Here is a 23,050-nt window from a genome sequence, read left to right as displayed (position 1 = left end):
ACCTCTATATCAAAATCTCACCTATCAACCGAAAAATGCCAAAATTCCAATTTCGCCAATTCAAGCCTAAATCTACTTCGGACCTTCAAAACACATTTCGATCACACTCCTAAGTCCCAAATCATCTCCTGAAGCTATCCGAACCATCAAAACTCAATTCCGAGCACTTAACACGTAAGTCAATATCCGGTTGACTTTTCCAACTTAAGCTTACTCAAAAGAGACTAAGTGTCTCAAACTTTACCAAAACCTCTCCGAACCTGAGCCAATCAACCCGATAACACATAATACCGCTGAACAAGACAATAAAAGGCAGAATTGGGGAAAACGAAGTGGTAACTCATGAGACAACTGGCCGGGTCGTCACACTCTGACACATTAGGTTGGATTTCCAACCATTTATGAATTCTGTGTTGAATACATGGTTCTAGTGTGAGCATTGCCTGGGGTCCCTGAGGCTCTTTGGGAAATTTGACACACTAGAAGCTTGGTTTAATGTGCTATGAATGGATCCCTGCTACTGTCTCAAGACTGTTGTGCTAAAGGCTTGGCTCTCAGGTTTATATTGGCCCTGCTAAGGCTCCCTATAGTATAATGATTCTTATTGTGTAATTTATTCATATTGGCTTGTAATAATCTCTGTAATAAACCGATATGGGGTTATTAGTAAAAGCTGGGGGGTCTATTCTCATATCTTTTGTTAAAATTGGGTAGAAATCCTGTCTATATGACTTAACTATGCTGATTGCACTATGTGAATACTGTACTGTGATCCTGCCTGTAGGTTTTTTATGATCGTTCGATTTTGTGCTCCACAACTACATGTTAGAAACCCTACTTATAGGACTTTATATTCAATTTTGTGCAGTAGAAATCCTGCTTGTAGGATCTACATGTATTTTTAACTCAGCGTGCACTAGTGACCATGTCCATAGGGTTTTGTCTGTTTAATTAACAAACTTTCCTGGTGATGTGCTTAAGAATTCTGCCCACATATGATTAATAGGAATCATGCCTATATGTTTACAATTGTAGATACCATGCCTATAGGATTTCAAAATCAGTTTTTGCATTTAAAAATCATGTATATAGGATTTCAAAACCCGTTTCAGCACTTAGAAAGCATGCCTATAGTATTTCAAAATCATTTTTTGCATTTAGATATCATGCCTATAGGATTTCAAAATCAGTTTCTACATTTAGATATCATGCCTATACTTGAGTAAGAAGTTCACACCTTACGAAACACGATATTCTTTGCTAGAACGCACTTGCTGTGCTTTGACATGGATAGCTCAGAAATTGAGGCATTACTTCTGTGCCTATACCACATACCTAATATCCAAGATGCACCCTCTGAAGTACATCTTTCTGAAGCCCATGGCAACCGGGAAGTTATCCAAGTGGCAGATATTGTTAAGTGAGTTCGATATCATCTATGTAACTCAGAAGGCGGTCAAAGGACAAGCATTGTCAGACCATCTTGCTAAAAATCCTATGGGAGGAGAATATGAACCCTTAAAAACGTATTTTCCTGATGAAAAAGTATCATTCGTAGGAGAGGACATTGCTAAAGCCTACGATGGTTGGAGAATGTTCTTTGATGGGGCTGCAAACTTCAAAGGAGTGAGCATTGGAGCAGTTTTGGTATAAAAATAGGCCAACATTACATGGTATCCGCAAAGCTTAGGTTTCTGTGCACCAACAATATGGCAGAATACGAGGCTTGCATCATGGGGCTCAATTTGGCCATCAATATGAATATACAAGAGTTGCTGGTAATTGGCAATTCAGATCTTCTGGTATATCAGGTTCAAGGAGAATGGGCTACGAAGAACACCAAGACACTACCATACTTGTATCATGTGCAGGAATTGATGAAGAGATTCATAAAGATAGAATTCAAATATGTGCCCAGAATTCAAAATGCGTTCGTAGATGCACTGGCCACTTTTTCATCAATGTTACAACATCCAAATAAGAATTTCATCGATCCCATCCTGGGTGAGGATCCATAATCAACTGGCTTACTGTGCTCATGTTGAGGAAGCAACGAATGGAAAACCTTGGTTCCACGACATCAAAGAATATTTGGTGAAAAGAGAATATCCAGAAAAGGCAAATCGTGCTAAAAAATGCACACTGCGGATGTTCTCCAATCACTTCTTCCAAAGTGGAGGGACCTTGTATATAAGAACTCCTGATCTGGGGTTGTTAAGGTGTGTTGACGCCAAAGAGGCTTCCAGATTTCTTGAGGAGATACATGCCGGAACTTGCGGAACACATATGAACGGTTTTGTTCTAGCCAAGAAGATACTTAGAGCTGGATACATTTGGATGACCATAGAAACGGATTGCATCTGGTACATTAAAAAATGCCACCACATGATAAAGGTGTCACCGAATGAGTTCAATGCAACAAGTGCACCTTGGCCTTTTGCTGCCTGGGGAATGGATGTCATCGGTCCAATAGAGCCCACCGCTTCTAATAGATACCGGTTCATTTTAGTGGCTATCGACTATTTCATAAAATGGGTAGAGGCTGCATCTTACAAAGCTATAACTATGAAAGTCATCACAGATTTTGTCAAGGATCATATTATTTGCCGATTCGGGGTTCCCGAGTCCATTATCACTGATAATGCCGCTAATCTCAACAGTGATCTGATGAAAGCTATGTGTGAAACCTTCAAAATTAGGCATAAAAACTCTACAACATACATGACTCAAATAAATGGAGCTGTGGAAGCTGCCAACAAGAACATCAAGAAGATACGAAAGAAGATGGTAGAAAATCACAAACAATGGCACGAGAAGTTACCCTTTGCCCTATTGGAATACCGCACTACGGTTCGCACATCAACTAGGGCAACTCCATATTTACTGGTTTATGGTACCGAAACTGTCATTCCAGCTGAGGTAGAAGTTCCTTCTTTAAGGATAATACAAGAAACCAAACTCAGTGACGCAAAATGGATAAGGAGCTGCTATGAGCAACTAGCCCTCATAGATCGAAAAAGAATGAATGCAATATGTCACAGTCAGCTTTATCAGAATAGAATGTCCAGATCTTTCAACAAAAGGGTCAGACCCAGACAATTCGCACTAGGGCAATTGGTGCTGAAGCGGATCTTCCCACATCAGGATGAAGCCAAAGGAAAATTTTCACCCAACTGGCAAGGCCCCTACATGGTTCATAGGGGGCTAACAGGAAGAGCACTCATACTTGCAGAAATGGATGGAGAAGTTTGGCCAAAATCTATCAATTCAGATCCAGTCAAGAGATATTATGTTTAGATTGTTTACATTCATTCATCTGATGTAACTGAACTACGCTTGACCTGATTCCCGTTTAAGAAGGGATATGTAGGCAGCCCTGTGGGTTCGGTCATATCTTAATAAAATCTTCATTTCCCTCAGAACCAAAAACCGGGCCAGAATTTTGAGGAGGACCCTCAAAATTCCGAAACAAGTCCAGCCGACACCATCATATGCTAACTGGGGCAGAATTTTGAGATGGATTTTCAAAATTCTGGAGCAGATCCAACAAATTTTGTTGCATGCAGAACGGTTGAAGGTTCAAACTGGGGCAAAATTTTGAGGAGGACCCTTGAAATTCTATTGCAAGGAAGCTGCAATGTCTCTAAAAGTGCTACAGTAATTAGTTTATCTAATTTACTTGATATTACATACCACTATGTTTTTAAATAACTCTATTTCATTAATAAGTACATATTTTTGAAAACTTTATTTCTATGGCCGCCAGGTGTTACTTAGGGTAACTCGAACAGGGCCTATAGAACAGGGCAAAGTAAGCAGACAAGGGCATGAACCACCCTCCCCTACAAAACTCATGATTTTCCTTTGGATGTAGGCATAGTGAACATAACAGAAGTATTCGCAAATATACACATGTCAAAATCACTATCAATCAATCCATTAGATGCAAATATATTTCCAGCTAAGAAATATTCTACTCCTATTTACTACTTGTTCACTGTATAAGGCTAAGCATTGCCTTCTCAGTGAATAAGACTAAGTCCTATCTCAAATATTGTATGAGGCTAAGCCCTACCTTTATATTTGCATAAGGATAAGCATTTCCTTCTCTTTGCATGAGACTAAGCCCTGTCTCAAATCTTGCATGAGGCTAAGCACTGCCTCTCTATTTTCATAAGGCTAAGCATTGCCTTCTCTTTGCATAAGACTAAGCCCTATTTCAAATCTTGCATGAGGCTAAGCCTTGCCTCCATATTTGCATAAGGCTAAGCACTGCCTTCTCTTTGCATAAGACTAAGCCATGCCTCAAATCTTGCATGAGGCTAAGCCCTGCCTCTATATTTGTATAAGTCTAAGCATTGCCTTCTCTTTGCATGAGACTAAGCCTTGTCTTAAATCTTGCATGAGGCTAAGCCCTGCCTCCATATTTGCATAAGGCTAAGCATTGCCTCTCTTTGCATGAGACAAAGCTCCATCTGAAATCTTGCACGAGGATATTCTCTGCCTCCATATTTGCAAAAAGCTAAGCATTGCCTTCTCCCTGCATAAGACTAAGCCTTGTCTCAAATCTTGCATGAGGCTAAGCCCTGCCTCCCTATCTACATAAGGCTAAGCACTTCCTTCTCATGGGACTAATCATTGTCTCCCCTTGTATAAGTGTTGCTCTATACTAAACTTTGAATTATCTTCTTCTATTGGGGCTAAGCTCTGCCCCCAAATACTGTGCAAGGCTAAACATTGCCTTGTTATTACCTTCGGTATCATGTCTTTGCATTTCATAGGCTGATGTATGGCCAACTTGTCCAAAGGCGTCATAGTCCGAAGGCATCATCCTCATAGCCTGAAGACAACATGTCATGGTCTGAGGATCTCCCAATACTGCATGTCATTATTCAAAGGCGTCATGGTTCAGAGACACCATTTTCATGGTCCGAGAACATCATTTCATGGCTTGTGAATCTCTTATCTCATGATTAATGGCCCAGGATGTCATGGTCTAAAGACTTCATCCTCTCTATCCAATGACAACCTTCATGGTCTAAAGGGAATTTGCATCATGTTAAATTCTCACAATAATATATATACTTGCATGCATTGTGTTTTAAGTTTTGCAGGAAATCCAGGAAGTAACCGTTCTTCAAACAAGAGCAACTTTTGCTCCGGTTTCCACCATACCATTTGTGCCTTACCATTATTACAAATGGAACCAACTCCCATCAATTACCCACCTTTACTTTATGACCATTCAGATACCTGCCTTATGGCACACCCGTTACAATTTAGATTCGCCTTCATAACTCCGCACAAACCCATCTGATACTATCCTTCACAAAAGAACCTTTTCTGAAACTTGCTACCATTCCTATAACAAATCCATTGACCTTATTCACTGTTGGGTCCAGAACTACACATGGCCTAATTCTTGTAAAACCAGGGATATGTAAGCAGCTCATAGACTAAGGTGAGGCATCTATTTTTCAAAACATCCCATTCAGTTAAAATCGGTTATCATTTCTTTACCCGAAAACTCTTTCATCCTTCCTGGGTAAAGAGGGGCAGCTGTTGATACCCAAACTCCAGCATGCTTCTATTCAATATATGTTTATCTGAGTCTACATAGTGATTGTTAATAAACTAAGTTATGTGAAACCCTGTCTAAATCAGTTGTATGTTCCCTTTTCTGAACATGGATGGATACTGCGAACATGTAATGAGGCTAACTCTATCTATTAATTCAAGTGTCCTTATTTTCTGTTATCACTGATATAAGTATCTAGTCTAAACAAAAAACACTCTTCCTGAATCATGTGCTGAGTATAGATTCTGTCTGTACAACTCTATTTACAACCTTGTAGTCGGAATCTATTTGCTTTTAAAACTAAACTATTTTCTAAAACTGTCCCATTTACCTTCTATGTACTGATTTTTAAATTGCTACGATTAGTCCTTTAGGTTCCTACCACCCCCAGTGTGAGCACTGCCTAGGGTCCCTGAGACTCCTTTGAACTCTGACACATTGGGTTGGATTTCCGACCCTTTATGAATTCTGTGTTGAATACATGGTTCTTGTGTGAGCGTTGCTCGGGTCCCTGAGGCTCTTTGGGAACATTGACACACTAGAAGCTTGGTTTAATGTGCTATGAATGGATCCCTACTACTGTCTCAAGACTGTTGTGCTGAAGGCTTGGCTCTCAGGTTTATATTGGCCCTGCTAAGGCTCCCTATAGTATAATGATTCTTATTGTGTAATTTATTCTTATTGGCCTGTAATAATCTCTGTAATAAACAAATATGGGGTTATTAGTAAAAGCTGGGGGAGGGGGGTCTATTCTCATATCTTTTGTTAAAATTGGGTAGAAATCCTGTCTATAGGACTTAACTACGACTGATTGCACTATGTGGATACTATACTATGATCCTGCCTGTAGGTTTTTTATGATTGTTTGATTCTGTGCTCCACATATGCATGTCAGAAACCTTGCTTATAGAACTTTATGTTTAATTCTGTGCAGTAGAAATCCTGCTTGTAGGATTTACATGTATTTTCAGGTCAGCGTGCACTAGTGACCATGTCCATAAGGTTCGGTCTGTTTGATTAAAAAAATTTTCTGGAGATGTGCTTAAGAATTCTGCCCACCTGTGATTAATAGGAATCATGCCTATAGGTTTACAATTGTAGATACCATGCCTATAGGATTTCAAAATCAGTTTTTGCATTTAGAAATCATGCATATAAGATTTCAAATCAGCACTTAGAAAGCATGCCTATAGGATTTAAAGATAAAATCTACCTTTTAAAATTAGTAGTTGATTTAGAGCTTAGATACCATGTCTATAGGGTTCTGCCTGACTATCACTTAGGCAAGCCTATGGTTAACTAAAATTCTGGGTCTAAAACTGTGGTTGCTTGTTTGAAATATGCCCGGATTCAGAGTATTAACAAAATCAGTAGGCAAACTGATAGGTACTTGATAACTTCAAACTATGCCTTATACAAAGACACACACGGACGTAGCAAATATAATCTGAGTAATTCTGCCCAGAGTCGAACCACAGAGAATTAACCTATCAATTACTTTTGACTGATTTACTAAATTCATAGAATCAATTTTCCCCAAACTTTGTAATTCACAATTGATGATATTTCTAACAACTAAAGTCCGAAAATAATTTACAGTTGAAAATTAACTATGCTTGATGTGTAAACAGTTGGAATAAAGTCTAAGGCAATGGTTTCTCCTTGGTAATTTCCTTGGTTGTACGTTTCTTATAGCAATGCCTTAGTTGTCTCTATCAATCAAGAACTCTCCGGCTATCATAAATCTCTCTAAGGCAATTATGATAATTTACTAGACGCACTCTCTCAAGCTACGCTAGCTTGATTCACATTACCGTTCTTTTAGATTGCACCCGAGATATCGTTATCTCTAATCTAATCTCTAAACCCTCGGTTATGACTCTCGTCTATACTCTAGGAGTGATATTGTTCAAATAACTACCTAAATATGCACTCTCTCTCAAGGAGATACATAATAAATAGGAACGGATAATTGAGGGCCCTTTCAACTAACCACAATCAAAATGTAGATGAAAAAATATAGATTAACAACCAATTCAAACTATATTAATATAACAACCAAGTAATCCCCAACTGGTTTCACTAAAACATTAGATTAAAGTATTTAGCTACTCATGACAGCGTAAGAATAAACTACGAAAATATTCATAATGGAAAAATTGCAAGAAAATTAGAAGAGAATAAGAACTATGATGTTTTGGGTGATCTCTCACACTTGTTCTTCTTGCCAAAATAATCTCAAAATCAGCTCTCCCTTCTTGGGCGAGTTTCCTACATCTTATAAGGGTTTTACAAAAGTTTTCCCGACTTGACACTTTGGCCCCTTAAATTCTGGGCTGTGAACATGCCGTCGCGGACGCAGCGCTAACCGCGGAGAACACTGCCTCCAACCGCGGCGCGGACCGCGGTGCGTGTGCTGGGCCTTTTTGTCTTCGCGTTCCTTCTCTTTTTGCTCTTTTGTGTTTGGGTACTTCTTGAGTGGGTGTTTTCTTCACGTTATTGCCTCTAAACACTTCATGTTGCTTCCTCACATCTTATATTCCTTGCGAAACCACATATCATTAATTAAAGCATTTTATTGGCAACTTACATTATAAAACAACAATAAAGCATGGGCAATTATAGTGTAAATAACAACTATACAACCTATTATCAACACCCCACACTTAAATTATTGCTAGTCCTCGAGCAATTCACCACACTCCATAAAAATACATTTCCTATGCTTTTCCCTCAATGACTCACGCGATGAATATTTCACAAGAGTTACACCTAGTAGTGAACTACTTTTACCTCAAGAATCAAGTTTTTCGTATCCTGTAACATTTTCACTTACTCAAACCACTCTACACAATAGTCAAGATGCACCTTTCCTTTGTGAATCACATGCCCTAACATCACACAAGAGAGTAGTTCCATATATATAATGATAGTGATAACAATTAGGAACTCAAATAGACAGAATTCACTCACTCACCAAAAAGAACATTCACATGCCACAAAGATGCACCATGGCTTTCCCCTAGTGTAGTACTCGACTAATCGAGCCCCACTTAGTCTAAGATCAATAGGACTTTTTTTGGTTGTAATGTAGGCTAAGAGACGGGTAGGATACATTTGGATATAGTGACTAACCTCCCTAAGCACTTTTAGTACAATTACATTGAATTTAAAAATGATCATTTTGTAAGCCAACACTCCCCCACATTTATTTAAACATCCCCATGCATTAGGTGCAATTTGTACAAGCTACCACTTATTAATCACTACAAAATATATATGAACTTTTTTTTTCGTGGTGTTTTTCTTTTTACACTTCACATTCTGCACCTTTTCTCTATTTCCATGGTTCCACTTCAAAAACCAAACCACCAACCCACACTTTTGTTTTCACATAATCTCAATACCAATCTAGTGCTTAGTGAGAGGGAGGAAAATTGGTTCAAACAGCAGGCTATTAAAACAAATGGTTAAGATTCACATTGTGGTTGCCAAAGAAACAGTCTTATAGGCTCAACGAGGTTAACTAAGATGTAATGCATTCAGGTGGGTTCACTTTATATGTCTGTCTCAACAAAGAAATGCCCATATCACTTCTAAAACTGAATGAAGCTACTATTTCGCTTTGCAAACACACATGGCAAGTTCTAGGCATCAAATGTATAACATGGAATACAATGATACTCACACCCACATGGCACATGACTCACTCCGGATTAGTTTATCAAAACATTCTCTTTTGAGTGTTAAAGTTAGGTACAAACATACAATTTTTAAGGCACTTAAATAAGATTCAACCCTTGAAGCTAAGCGCTACACTCTAGCGTCTATCGTGTTCGGGTGTAAGAATGCTAAGGGTTTTTCTTCTTCAATTTTAAGCTCGTCACCCATTAATCCTAACCTAAAATAAAAAAAAAATCTACCTATACCCGGTTCAAGCTAAACCCTTGGAAAAGAACCGTGGCCCAAAGAAAAACCAAGGGGGAGTTACTACACTACCTAAGAAATAAAAAATCTTTTTGGTATTTTCTATAGACTAGCTTCCCTCAAGAAAATTTGTCTAAAGAATCCGTCATTAGGAAGAGTCTTTATATTTCAATTTTTTTTTCTCGACTTAGTCCCTCAAGAACCCCGCCGAAAGAGATCCAACGTCGGGACAAGTCGCTTCTATTTTAACTTCCTAAAAAACTATTACTCTATTTCTCAAGCAACTAACACAAAACAAAAACAAACAGATAATATTCACAAGTACAACATACAACGAAGTTTCCCCCACCCCACACTTAAAATTAAGACATGTCCCCATGGCTTGACAGTATAAAGAGCACTGAGGTAAAGAAACTTCCCTAAAGGGTCACTCTTGATCTGAAACTGTGTCTGGGTTAACGTTGCAAGCGCGACCCAGTGCTCTCAACCAACCCATGAATTTCTTTTCCGACTTCACCTGTCGGTCAGCCACAACATCCATGCGGGATCCCAAGTCAGTGACGGAGGTCCGCAGTCCAGTCATTTCCCGCTCCAAAGCATCCATCCGAGTGCTCCGGCGTGGCTGTGAAGATCCTGCCTCGTCCCCTCTAGGAGGGGCTGTGATCTCAACAGCTTCAACAGCATCAGAATCATCCTCAGACTCAGACTCATCAGACGAGTCATCATTGTGTCGTACTGGCTCTCATCCCTCTTGCCCAATTTTTCTCGCCCGGAAAGGGGTTTTTATAGGTAATTTCCCATCAACTTGGGAGTTCTCAGGAACATTAGCAAGGCGGCATATACGGGTGACAAGCGAAGGGAAGTAGTGGCCTTTGCTTAGTTCGGGAGATCAGATGAACATTTCTTCAGAAAGGACTCGGGCGACATCAAACCCTTGGTGAGTCATGAAGCAGTAGATCATAGCGGCCTGTGGCCCATTTACATCGGTGGTATTGCTGGATGGTAGGAACCGAGTGGTGATGACAGTGAGCCAACATTTGGCCTCCCAAGTAAGAGACTTGGAATGCAGAGTCGTCGGTTGTGCTACCTATTTGGGCTGTCTGCCCGATATACAGATGACCTCCAGAATTCTATCCCAGTCAACCATCGAGCGACTAGTCATGATGTAATGATCATCACCCGTGAATACAGGGAGGCGATACACTCTGCGGATGACCTCTATAGCAGCATTAACCGGGGTGTTGTGCACAGTCACAACCTTATCCTCGTGTTCTGGCAGGTTTGCATAGAATTCCCTCACTAGCTGAATATTTTCTTCCTCGGGAGCCTCAAAGAAGATGTCCAGCTGACACCTCCGTAGCTCATCAAACATATTGGGGCATTCCCTCACCAAAGCCTTCCTGTCGATATAGACCTCATGGAGTAACTTCCTGGCAAGTTTCTGATTGTACCTTGCCTCTGCTTCTACAGAGATGAACCGAGTGCTATCAAACCGTGGTGCACTGGTTTGGCCCCTATCTCGTGAGGAGCCTCCTGCGCCACTAGCAGAGGACCCGGTGTTTTGTCTCTTACGGGCTGAACTCATAATATTTGTCAAAATAGATAAACACGTATTAGGATGAGCCTAAAATGTGTGACTATGGGTGGTTACTCAGACTTCACCACAACCATGTCATAACATCTCCTTATATCACCATTGAGGCAATTTCTCAAACACATTGTGGGCAAGGCATTATCTTCATATTCATGGCCCCAAGGGAATCAAGAAAACTTTCTCAATTCAACTATCTACTACACCCACACATTCCACACTCTTTGTTAACCATCACCCACCAATAATACCATTCCAAACATTCAAAACACAACCCCTTCACCAGACATATACTAAAAACGAAATTACACTAAAAAGAAGAAGAAGAATGAAACAAAACAAAATATTATTACTAATACTACATTAGAACAACATGAACTAGCATAATACAACAAAAACAATAGAAGAAAATGATAAGGGGGGTCAGAAACATACCTTAGGGGGAAGAAGATGAGGGGTGTTGTGAAGGAGGAAGAAAAAGAAGAGAGTATGGAGGGGAGGGTTAGAGAGAGAGAGAGAGAGAAGTGGGGATTGTTTATTTTGATATAGGGAAGGGTTTTAAAATTAAAAAGAATAGTGGGAAAAGAAAAAAAATTACAATTCAGCGGACGTCGCCGCGGTCGGAGACAGAGTCTCCCGCGGTCGTTGCCGTGGTTCAAGCCGTGGCCGCGGTGAAAAACTGAATCGTCCAGTGATTTCTGCGGTCGACGCCACGGTCCGCGGTCCTGGCCGCGGTCGCAGCTGGCAAACATTTTTGTTTTGTTTTGTTTTTTACACGAAGTTACATACTACACTTACAACACATTCGTGGGTTGCCTCCCACGCAATGCCTGATTTAACGTCGCGACACGATGCAAGTGGTTGAGCCTTCACTCCTCATTCGCGTACTAGGGTTCTTTCAAATTGATCACCACTGTATTCCCTTTTTCTTCAGCTATTCCAAGGTAATGTTTCAACCTTTGCCCATTTACTGAGAACTTGTTTGTCCCATCTTTTGACTCAATCTCGATAGATCCACTTGCGAACATTTGCACCACTCTAAATGGTCCTGACCATCGAGACTTTAGCTTACCCGGAAACAATCTCAACCTTGAATTGTACAATAATACCTTGTCACCGGGTTTGAAATTTCTGTCCACAATGTGCTTATCATGTATCTTCTTCATTCTGTTCTTGTAGAGCCTCATGATCTCAAAGGCTTGATATCTAAATTCTTCCAGCTCATGCAACTCTGTCAGTCGATTTTGTCCAGCTGCTTGGGGATCCATGTTCAATTGTTTCAGTGGCCACCAAGCTCTATGTTCTAGCTCCACAGGCAGGTGACAGGCCTTCCCAAATACCAACTTGTATGGTGACATACCTATTGGTATTTTGAACGCAGTTCTATAGGTCTAGAGTGCATCATCAAGCTTCTTTGCCCAATCAGTTTGTGTGGCATTCACTGCCTTGGTTAGTACAATTTTTATCTCCCTGTTGGACACTTCAACCTGTCCACTGGTTTGTGGATGGTAAGGGGTAGCCTCCTTGTGGCATACATCATACTTTGCAAGCAATTTCTCGAAGGCTCTGTTATAGAAGTGAGTGCCTCCATCACTGATGATCGCTCCTGGTATCCCAAATAGGGTGAATATATTCTTTTTCACAAAACCTATCACCACTCTTGCATCATTAGTGGGAAACATTGCAGCTTCCACCCATTTAGGCACGTAATCCACAGCAACAAGTATGTATTTATTGCCAAATGAGCTGACGAAGGGGCCCATGAAGTCAATCCCCCAAACATCAAACACCTCTACCTCTTGAATCGGGTTCATGGGTATCTCGTGGCGACGGGAAATGTTCCCGGTTCGCTGACATTCGTCGCAGCCCTTCACCCATAGGTGTGTATCTCTAAACACTGTTGGCCAAAAGAACCCGGCCTCTAGCACTTTCGCAGCTGTCCTGGCTCTTCCAAAATGTCCTCCATATGTTGATGCGTGACAAGCCTGCAAAATAGAAGATTGTTCTATCTCGAGGACACACCTACGAATCATATTATCAACACAGATTCTAAACAAATAAGGCTCATCCAAATAATACATGCGGCAATCACGATAAAATGTTTTCTTTTGGATAGATGAAAGGTCATAGGGAACAATACCGCAGGCCAGGTAGTTTGCAAAATCTGCATACCATGCCGCCTCCTCAAGACTGGCTGCGAGCAACTGCTCGTCTGGAAAGGTTTCCAGGATCTCTTCGACTTCGACTGATTTTTCAGCTCCTTCAAGTCACGATAGATGATCAGCGACTTGATTTTCTATGTCCTTACGGTCACAAATTTGGAGGTCGAATTCTTGCAACAGTAGCACCCAATGAATCAGGTGCGGCTTAGACTCCTTTTTCTCAATTAGGTACTTGAGCGCTGCATGGTCAGTGTATACAATTACCTTGGAACCAATCAGATATGATCAGAACTTGTCAAACGCAAACACCACCGCCAACATCTCCTTCTCCGTCACTGTGTAATTGAGTTGTGCACTGCTTAGCGTTCTGCTTGCGTAATAAATCGGGTGCATCAGTTTATCTTTTCGCTGCCCGAAGACTGCTCATATAGCATAGTCGCTGGCATCACACATGAGCTCAAATGATTGCTCCCAGTTGGGTGCAACAATGATGGGTGCAGTGATCAATCTCTTCTTCAGTTCCTCAAATGCCAACTTGCAATCATTAGAAAACACAAAGGGCTGATCCTTTTCAAGGAGTTTGCATAATGGGTTAGCAATTTTGGAAAAATCTTTTATGAAACGCCGGTAGAATCCAGCGTGTCCAAGAAAACTTCTCACCGCCTTGAATGAAGTGGGCATTGGTAACTTCTCAATCATGTCAACCTTATCATGGTTGACCTCAATTCCTTTACTGGACACACGATGCCCCAGGACTATACCTTCTTGTACCATAAAATGGCACTTCTCCCAGTTTAGCACTAAGTTTGTCTCCACACATCTTTTAAGCACTATCCTTAAGTTGTGAAGATAGTCTTCGAATGAATCTCCCAACACGGAGAAATCATCCATAAAGACCTCCATAATATCCTCCACCATGTATGTGAAGATGGCTAACATGCACCGTTGAAAAGTCGCGGGTGCATTGCAAAGCCCAAAAGGCATTCTCTGAAAGGCAAAGATGCCATACGGACAGGTGAAAGATGTTTTCTCTCTATCTTCGGGGGCTATTGATATCTGATTGTACCCCGAATATCCATCCAAGAAACAGAAGTGCGATCGCCCAGCCAGCCTGTCCAACATTTGGTCAATGAAAGGTAGGGGGAAATGGTCCTTCTGAGTGGCTGTGTTCAATTTTCTATAATCCATGCAGATACGCCACCTTGTGACTGTATGAGTTGAGATCAACTCATTGTTCTCATTTTTTACAACAGTCATCCCCCCTTTTTTGGCACACATTGGACAGGGCTGACCCTATTACTATCAGAGATGGGGAAAATGATTCCCGCATCTAACCATTTGATTACTTCTTTCTTTACAACCTCTTTCATGTTTGGGTTTAGCCTTCGCTAGTGTTCCCTGGAAGGTCTGTGTCCCTCTTCCAGGAGAATCTTATGCATACAGAAGGCTGGGCTGATACCCTTTATGTCTGCCATGGTCCAGCCAATGGCAGTCTTGTTTTCCTGCAGTACCTGTACGAGCCGTTCTACCTGCACATCTAACAAACCGGATGATATGATAACTGGCAAGGTCGAATCAGGGCCTAAGAACACATACTTGAGGTGATTTGGGAGTGGCTTCAGTTCCAACTTGGGTGGTTCCTCTATTGATGGCTTTGCTGGAGGAGTTGCCCTTTTTTCTAGCTCAAGGGACTCAAACTGAGGTTCCCTTGACCAAAATCCTCGGCCTTCCAGTGCCATGACCCATTCAGCTAACCCTTCACCATCCATTTCTTCTAAATTCGTCAGACATGCCTCCAATGGATCTTTTACAGTTAGGGTCATATCATTTTCTTGCAGGATTACATCCACTGCTTCGACTAGAGAGCAATTAGCATATTCACTGGGTCTCCTCATAGATTGCTGAACATTGAATATGACTTCTTCATCGTTCAATCTCATTTTTAATTCCCCAGTTTCACAGTCGATTAGTGCTCTCCCCGTGGCTAAAAATTGTCTCCCTAAAATAAAGGGTATCTCCTCATCCACCTGACAATCTAAGATTACAAAGTCTACAGGGAACACGAACTTCCCCACTTGTACCAACATATCATCAAGAATACCAGTAGGCCTCTTCACTGTGCAGTCAGCCAGCTGTAGCAGCATCGAAGTTGGCCTATCTCTACCAATACCCAGTTTGGTGTACACAGCTAGCGACATCAGATTTATGCTGGCTCCCAAATCACACAACGCCTTTGCAAAGGCATAACTTCCAATTGTGCATGGAATAGTGAAGCTACCTGGGTCCGACCTCTTTTGAGCCATCGGTTTTGCCACCACTGCGCTGCAGGTCTATGTCAAAGTTACAGTGGATAGATCCTGAAAATCAAACTTCCATGACAATAGATCTTTCATCATCTTAGCATAGCCGGGCATCTCCCTCAAGGCATCCATCAAAGGAATATTCAACTGAATTTGACGCCGTATCTCCATGAATTTCTTATATTGGTGTGCCTTATTTTGTTTGACCAGTCTCTGAGGGAAGGGTGCAGGTATCACCCTTTGTGCATTGCTTGCTGGCTTCTCTCTATTAGAATTTTCTGGCACAAGAGGTACCACCTATTCTGCAACTTGCTCATTCATCTTATCTTTGCCTTTTTCCTCCTGACTCTGCTCAACTACCACTTCAGTAAGTTCTGTTGGCTCCTCTACCTCTAATTGAACTGGAGTGGCTGGTGTAGTGTCCTTTCTGGCTTATGCAATTTCCTGCTCTCTGTCTAAATCTCTCCCATTCCAGAGACTTACTGCCATCAGCAGATTCGGGTTTTGGTCCTTGGGGTTTATGTTTGTGTTTGCAGGCAAAGTTCCCTGAGGACGGTTGTTCAAAGCCATGGACAGCTGACCCAGCTGCGTTTAAATAATCTTTATGGCTGAATCATGCACTGCCAATTTTTCCTGCACTTTATTATTTGTCCCAATGAGTTGTTGAAGCATACCCCTGATTTCCACCATATTGTTATCTTGCTGCGGAGGGGGTGGTTGGTATGTCAATTTGATTTTGTTGTGGATAGCCCTGTGGTTTCTGATATGGTACTGACACCAATTGGTTTTGAGGGTACATACCCCCAGGCTACTGCATATTAGACTTATACTGCTGATTTTGCTGCGGTATCCACTACTGTGCTCCTTGCCTCTGACCCCCATAGTTCTTGACATAATTCATATCTTCCCTTGCCTCTTGATTTTCACCTTCTCCGCTCCATGAACACACATAAAACTGATTAATACAAGGTGTACATAATCCACCATTTGTTGTATCAACAATGTGCACCTGTTTTGTACCCATCTCATCAATCTTCTTTGTCAATATGCTTATCTGGGTCATGAGTGTGGCCATGTTCTCTGCATGCGAATTATTTGGGTCAAGAGGAACTGAATGCACTATGGGTGCCAGTGTTGTACCTCTAGTCATCCACCCCGAATTTTGTGACATCTTATCGAGAAGGATTTTGCACTCAGTGAATGTTTTACTTAAAAATGCACCTCCAGTTGACGCATCCACATTTGCTTTCAAATTGTCAGCTAGCCCCATGTAGAATCTCTGGCCAAGCATCTGGTCTGGAATGCCATGGTGAGGACACTTCACTAACATCCCTTTAAACCTTTCCCAAGTTTATTGCAAGGACTCAGAGGGCAGCTGCCTATACTGCAATATGTCATGAATCTGTTTTGCAGTCTTGTTAGGTGGATAGAACTTGTATAGGAACTGCTTGACTAATTCCTCCCAGGTAGTGATAGAGTTGATAGGGAGTGAATTTAGCTAAGTCTGAGCTTCCCCGGTTACCGAGAATGGAAACAGTAGCAGCTTGATAGCTTCTGGAGTTGCATTTGGCTGCCTTTGAGTCATACAAATTGACAGAAAATTCTTCAAGTGTTGTTGCGGGTGTTCAATGTGTGACCTAGAGAACAGTCCTTTATTCTGCACCAGATGCAGCATGTTGTTGGTGATCTGGAATGTCTTCTTGAATTGTGGGCACAACGATGGCAGTAGCCAGATTATCAGCTGTGGGCTGTGCCCAGTCATAAAGTGCAGCTTCAGGCGCAAGAGATGCCACCCTTCTGACATTTAAGTCAACTAGCTCATTCCTGACATTTCCGTTGACGTTATCTACGTCACCCATGTCAAAATCGAGTTGGTGTGATTGTTGAGATTGTTGAAGTCTTTTGTTGGCACAGTTCAATGCCCTGAATGTTTTCTCGGGGTCTGAGAGTCCTTCTAGTAGTTCTCCAATCCTTGAAGAACTTCTAGGCATACACCTGCTTTCCACAAGAGTTCAAATGTTAGAATTTCAATGAAAAGATTGGGTATAAAAAAAACTGACTACACTTAAAATTTTTGTACTTCTCTCAATTGTAACTGATAACACCGTTAATTCTCCGGTAACGGCGCCAAAATTTAATAACGCCAAACTATGCCTTATACAAAGACACACACGGACGTAGCAAATATAATCTGAGTAATTCTGCCCAGAGTCGAACCACAGAGAATTAACCTATCAAATACTTTTGACTGATTTACTAAATTCACAGAATCAATTTTCCCCAAACTTTGTAATTCACAATTGATAATATTTCTGACAACTAAAGTCCGAAAATAATTAACAGCTGAAAATTAACTATGCTTGATGTATAAACAGTTGGAATAAGGTCTAAGGTAATGGTTTCTCCCGTTGGTAATTTCCTTGGTTGTACGTTTCTTATAGCGATGCCTTAGTTGTCTCTATCAATCAAGAACTCTCCGACTATCATAAATCTCTCTCAAGCAATTATGATAATTTACTAGACGCACTCTCTCAAGCTACGCTAGCTAGATTCACATTACCATTCTTTTAGATTGCACCCGAGATATCGTTATCTCTAATCCAATCTCTAAACCCTCGGTTATGACTCTCGTCTATACTCCGGGAGTGATGTTGTTCAAATAACTACCTAAATATGCACTCTCCTCTCAAGAAGATACATAATAAATAGGAACGGATAATTGAGGGCCCTTTCAACTAACCACAATCAAAACGTAGATGAACAAATAGAGATTAACAACCAATTCAAACTATATTAATATAGCAACCAAGTCATCCCCAACGGGTTTCACCAAAACCTTAGATTAAAGTATTTAGCTACTCATGACAACGTAAGAATAAACTACAAAAATATTCATAATGGAAAAATTGCAAGAAAATTAAAAGAGAATAAGAACTATGATGTTTTGGGTGATCTCTCACACTTGTTCTTCTTTCCAAAATAATCTCAAAATCAGCTCTCCCTTCTTGGGCGAGTTTCCTACATCTTATAAGGGTTTTATAAAAGTTTTCCCGACTTGACACTTTGGCCCCTAAAATTCTGGGTTGTGAACATGCCGCCGCGGCCGCGGCTTGACCGCGGTGCTAACCGCGGAGAACACTGCCTCCAACCGCGGCGCGGACCGCGGTGGCAACCGCGGTGCGTGTGCTGGGCCTTTTTGTCTCCGCGTTCCTTCTCTTTTTGCTCTTTTGTGTTTGGGTACTTCTTGAGTGGGTGTTTTCTTCACGTTATTGCCTCTAAACACTTCATGTTGCTTCCTCACATCTTATATTCCCTGAGAAACCAAATAGCATTAATTAAAGCATTTTATTGGCAACTTACATTATAAAACAACAACAAAGCATGGTCAATTATGGTTTAAATAACAACTATATAGCCTATTATCAGTACTCATCCGCTCGCATTAATAAAACTGCTGCATATTTTGTTTGTGTTCATTTAGATATCCTGTCTATAGGATCCTAAAAATCATTTAAAATTTATTGTTTGAACATTGTGCATTTGTTTGTCTATTTTGGAGGTTAACTTGAGCTCATTTAATTGCTTCCTTATGTGATAGTCATATTTGACTTTTGTTTGACGCGAAGTTTTCTCCTTTTAAACAACATAGGTGAGTCTAGAACCGCCTTAAATAGAGGTCCTAAACACCTCCAAGGCCATAGGTAAGGGACGAGTAGTGCACGCATAAGGTACGTACTAGATGTTGTTAGAACACCTAGGTAATAATTGAAGGGGGGGGGGGGTAATTGGGTAGTAAAAGGAAATGATGACCTGTGCTCTAATGCTATGTGTAGTACCCCAACTTGGGGACGATTACCAAGTATTGCACAGAAGTGATACTACAGGTTAAAAAACCTAGGACCCCCTTTACTCCTTGTTTTAAAAGTAATGTCTATTTGTTTAAATTGCTTTATTTCATTATAAGACTACTTTGCTTAAATCGAGTTTGGTCGGGACCTACCATTGTGGACCTCAAGGGGTGCCTAACACCTTCCCCTTAAGATAATTTCGAGCCCTTACCCAATCTCTGGTAATGTAAACTAGTTCACGAGTTATTTTCTCTATCCGTTAGATGGCGACTCTTCAAATTTCTTACCCAATTCCCAAAAGGAAAGGAGTTGTCCCAAAATGTCGAAACCCAGACTCCGCGAGGAAAAAGGGGGCGTGACAACCCACACCGCATCAAATCTCCTCAAGGTCTGTGGAAGCCCAACTACAAAATCCATAGTGATATGCTTCTGCTTCCACTCCAAAATATCAAGCCTTTGTGGCAAACCACCCAGTCTCTGATGTTCGTACTTTACCTACTGACAGTTCAAACACCAATTGACATACTTAACAATATCCTTCTTCATCTTTTGCTACCAATAGTGTTGCCTCAAATCATGGTACATCTTCATGGCACCTGGATGAATGGAATACCACAAATTATGGGCCTCCTCAAGAATCAACTCTCGCAACCCATCCATATTCAGAACACATATCCAACCCTAAAGCCTTAATACCCCATCATCTACAATAGTAGCTTTTTTAGCATCACCATACTGCACTGTGTCCTTAAGGACAAGTAAGTGAGATCATTATACTGATGCACCTTGATGCGCTAAGACAAGGATGACGGTGATACAACACAAGCAAGAACCCTACTAGGATCCGAAATATCCAACCTCACGAACCTGTTGTCCAAAGCCTGCACATCCAAAGTTAATGGTCTCTCTCCCAACACAAGCAGGACTACCCATGCTCTTGGCCTTCCTACTCAAAGCGTCAGCCACAGCCACCATATTGACCTTCCCAGGATGATAAAGAATGGTGATAACATAGTCTTTTAGTAGCTCTAACCACCTTTGTTGCCTCAAGTTCAAATACCTTTTCTTGAATAGTTGCTAGAGACTCCGATGATCCGTGTACACCTCACAAGACACGCAATAACAATAGTTCCTCCAAATCTCTGCTAGTTCCAAATCATACACTAGATAGTTTTTTCTCACGGGGCTTTAACTGACGCCAAGCATAAGCAATCACCCTACCATCCAACTTTAATACACACCCATGCCAACCCGTGAAGCATCATAGTAGATTGTATAAGAACCCGATCCTGAAGGCAAAACTAAAACTGGAGTTTTAGTCAAGGCAGTCTTGAGCTTCTAAAAACTCTCCTCACACTTATTAGACCACCATAATGGGGCACTATTCTACATCAATCTAGCCAATAGGGATTCTATAGAGGAAAATCCCTCCACAAAATGGCAATAATACTCAGCCAACCAAGGAAACTCCGGATCTCTATAGTAGTAGAAGGTGTCGGCCAACTCTAAACTACCTCAATCTTCTTTGGATACACCTTAATCCCCTCATTGGACACCACATGACCCAAGAAGGCCACTGTGTCGAATCAAAACTTGCACTTGGAGAATTTATCATATAGCTTCATCTCTCTCAAATTCTAGAGCACGATCCTCAAATGCTGCTCATGATCCTCCCGGCTACGAGAATACACCAATATATTATCAATAAACACAATAACAAAAGAACCAAGATAAGGTTGAAACACATTGTTCATCAAGTGCATGAAAGCTGATAGGGTATTGGTCAGCCTAAAAGACATGACAAGAACTCATCATGGCTATAACGGGTCCTGAAAGTCGTCTTAGAAATATCTAAATCTCTGATCTTCAACTAATGATACCCCGATCTCAAATCAATCTTCGAGAATACCCTAGCACCCTGATGCTGGTCAAATTAATCATCAATACGGGGTAGTGGATACTTTCTCCTGATAGTAACCTTGTTCAACTACGTGTAGTCAATGCACATCCTCATAAAATCATCTTTCGTCTTCCTAAAAAACACAGGTCACCCTAAATCATTCTTGAAGTTGTTCCTTCAATTCCATCAACTCTACTAGTGTCGTATGATATGGTGAAATAGAGATAGGCTGAGTTCCCGACACCAAATCAATACCAAAATCAATATCCCTGTCGGGTGGCATACCCAACAGGTCTGCAGTAAACACATTTGAGAACTCCCTCATTATTGGAACTGACTCAACAGTAGGAGTATCAACACTAACACCCCTCATGAAGGACAAATATGCCAAACACCCCTTCTCAACCATCCATTGAGCCTTCAAGTATGAATCACTCTACTGCGAGTGTGACCAACCAAACCTCTCCACTCCACCCTAGGCAACCCCTGTATCGCCAACTTCACGGTCTTAGCATGACAATCAAAAATAGCATGATATGTAAATAGCCAATCCATACCCAATATCACCTAAAAGTCAACCATGCTGAGCAATAAAAGATCAACTCTTGTCTTGCAACCCCCAATGGTAACCACACACGACCAATAAACACAATCGACCATAGTAGAATCACCTACCGATATAGATACATGAATAGGTATATCTAATAAATCATGAGGCATATCCAAATAATGAGCAAAGTATGATGAAAGATATGAATAAGTGGAATCAGGGTCAAATAACACTGAAGCATCCATGTGGCACATGGAAATAATACTTGTGATCATGCAAATTGAAGAGAACACAACCTTATATAGATTATTAAGGGCGGCTATAAAGTAATAATTTATGATGTGGGATCATTCTATTCCTAAAAGGATATAACTTGCTAAGGCGACCATAAGAAATCGTTACCACCATAAACTCAGTAACCATCTTCATAAAGGTATCAAATATTCTTAGATGATCTCCTTGAAGGATTTGGATAATGTTGGTTTGGTATTATAACTTCTTTTGTAATCATAAGTAATTTAAAGTATTACTCCCTTTGTTTTAATTTAAATGATATTATTTGACTTGACACAAAATTTAAGAAAAAATGACTTTTGAGACATGTGGTCTTAAAAGCATAAGGGGCAAAAGCTTTGTGGGATCTAAAATATAATTAATTCGCATCCATAACAAAGATTAAGAAATAATTATGCAATCAATCTAGAGTCAGAGTTTAAGGAAGCATACCGTTCAAATCTATCGATTAGCAGCGATAGCAAACAACGAGTAAGCCTGAGACCAACTTCCATGATCCACTAGCTACGCGCTCTCACAGCCCGGAGAACTTGATCGATGAGACATCTACCTTTACCACGTATTCAAGAGGTAGAATACGCTAGGGTTTTCTAATAGTTAGGGAAGGGGAGTTGGCCTCTATTTATAAAGTCACAGGCCAATTATTATTGGACATCACTTATCCACACACATAGTATTTAATATTAGGCCTTTTATTTATCCACCACTTGGGCCATGTCACTATCCTTTCAGGCTATAACCAATTAACGCAAATCCAAATTCTAACATTCTCCCACTTGGACGCCAATGTTAATTAAGGACAAGACAACAATTTTAAAACTTTTGAGTTTTGAGAAAAATATTTTAAAAAGGATTTTCGACTCTATAGTGGCTACACTACTCACCTAGCCAAGGATAGAA

At 40.8% G+C, this 23,050-nt stretch overlaps 3 protein-coding genes across 3 annotated transcripts; 1 reads left to right on the top strand and 2 right to left on the bottom strand.

Annotated features, from left to right (window-relative positions):
- Positions 1 to 2,721: 2,721 nt before the first annotated feature.
- Positions 2,722 to 3,297, top strand: LOC138868722 (uncharacterized). The gene has a single exon (XM_070146289.1). It carries the CDS (start codon positions 2,722 to 2,724, stop codon positions 3,295 to 3,297), a length of 576 nt encoding a protein of 191 aa, XP_070002390.1.
- An 8,686-nt stretch (positions 3,298 to 11,983) lies between these two features.
- Positions 11,984 to 12,364, bottom strand: LOC138868721 (uncharacterized). Its single transcript, XM_070146288.1, has one exon. It carries the CDS (start codon positions 12,362 to 12,364, stop codon positions 11,984 to 11,986), a length of 381 nt encoding a protein of 126 aa, XP_070002389.1.
- A 2,282-nt stretch (positions 12,365 to 14,646) lies between these two features.
- Positions 14,647 to 15,561, bottom strand: LOC138868720 (uncharacterized). The gene has a single exon (XM_070146287.1). It carries the CDS (start codon positions 15,559 to 15,561, stop codon positions 14,647 to 14,649), a length of 915 nt encoding a protein of 304 aa, XP_070002388.1.
- Between the last annotated feature and the right edge of the window lie 7,489 nt (positions 15,562 to 23,050).

This window comes from Nicotiana sylvestris, chromosome 5 (genome assembly GCF_000393655.2).
Source record: "Nicotiana sylvestris chromosome 5, ASM39365v2, whole genome shotgun sequence".
NCBI lineage: Eukaryota > Viridiplantae > Streptophyta > Magnoliopsida > Solanales > Solanaceae > Nicotiana > Nicotiana sylvestris.
The sequence above is the reverse complement of the archived record's forward strand: the minus strand, read 5'-3'. Positions and strand labels throughout refer to the sequence as shown.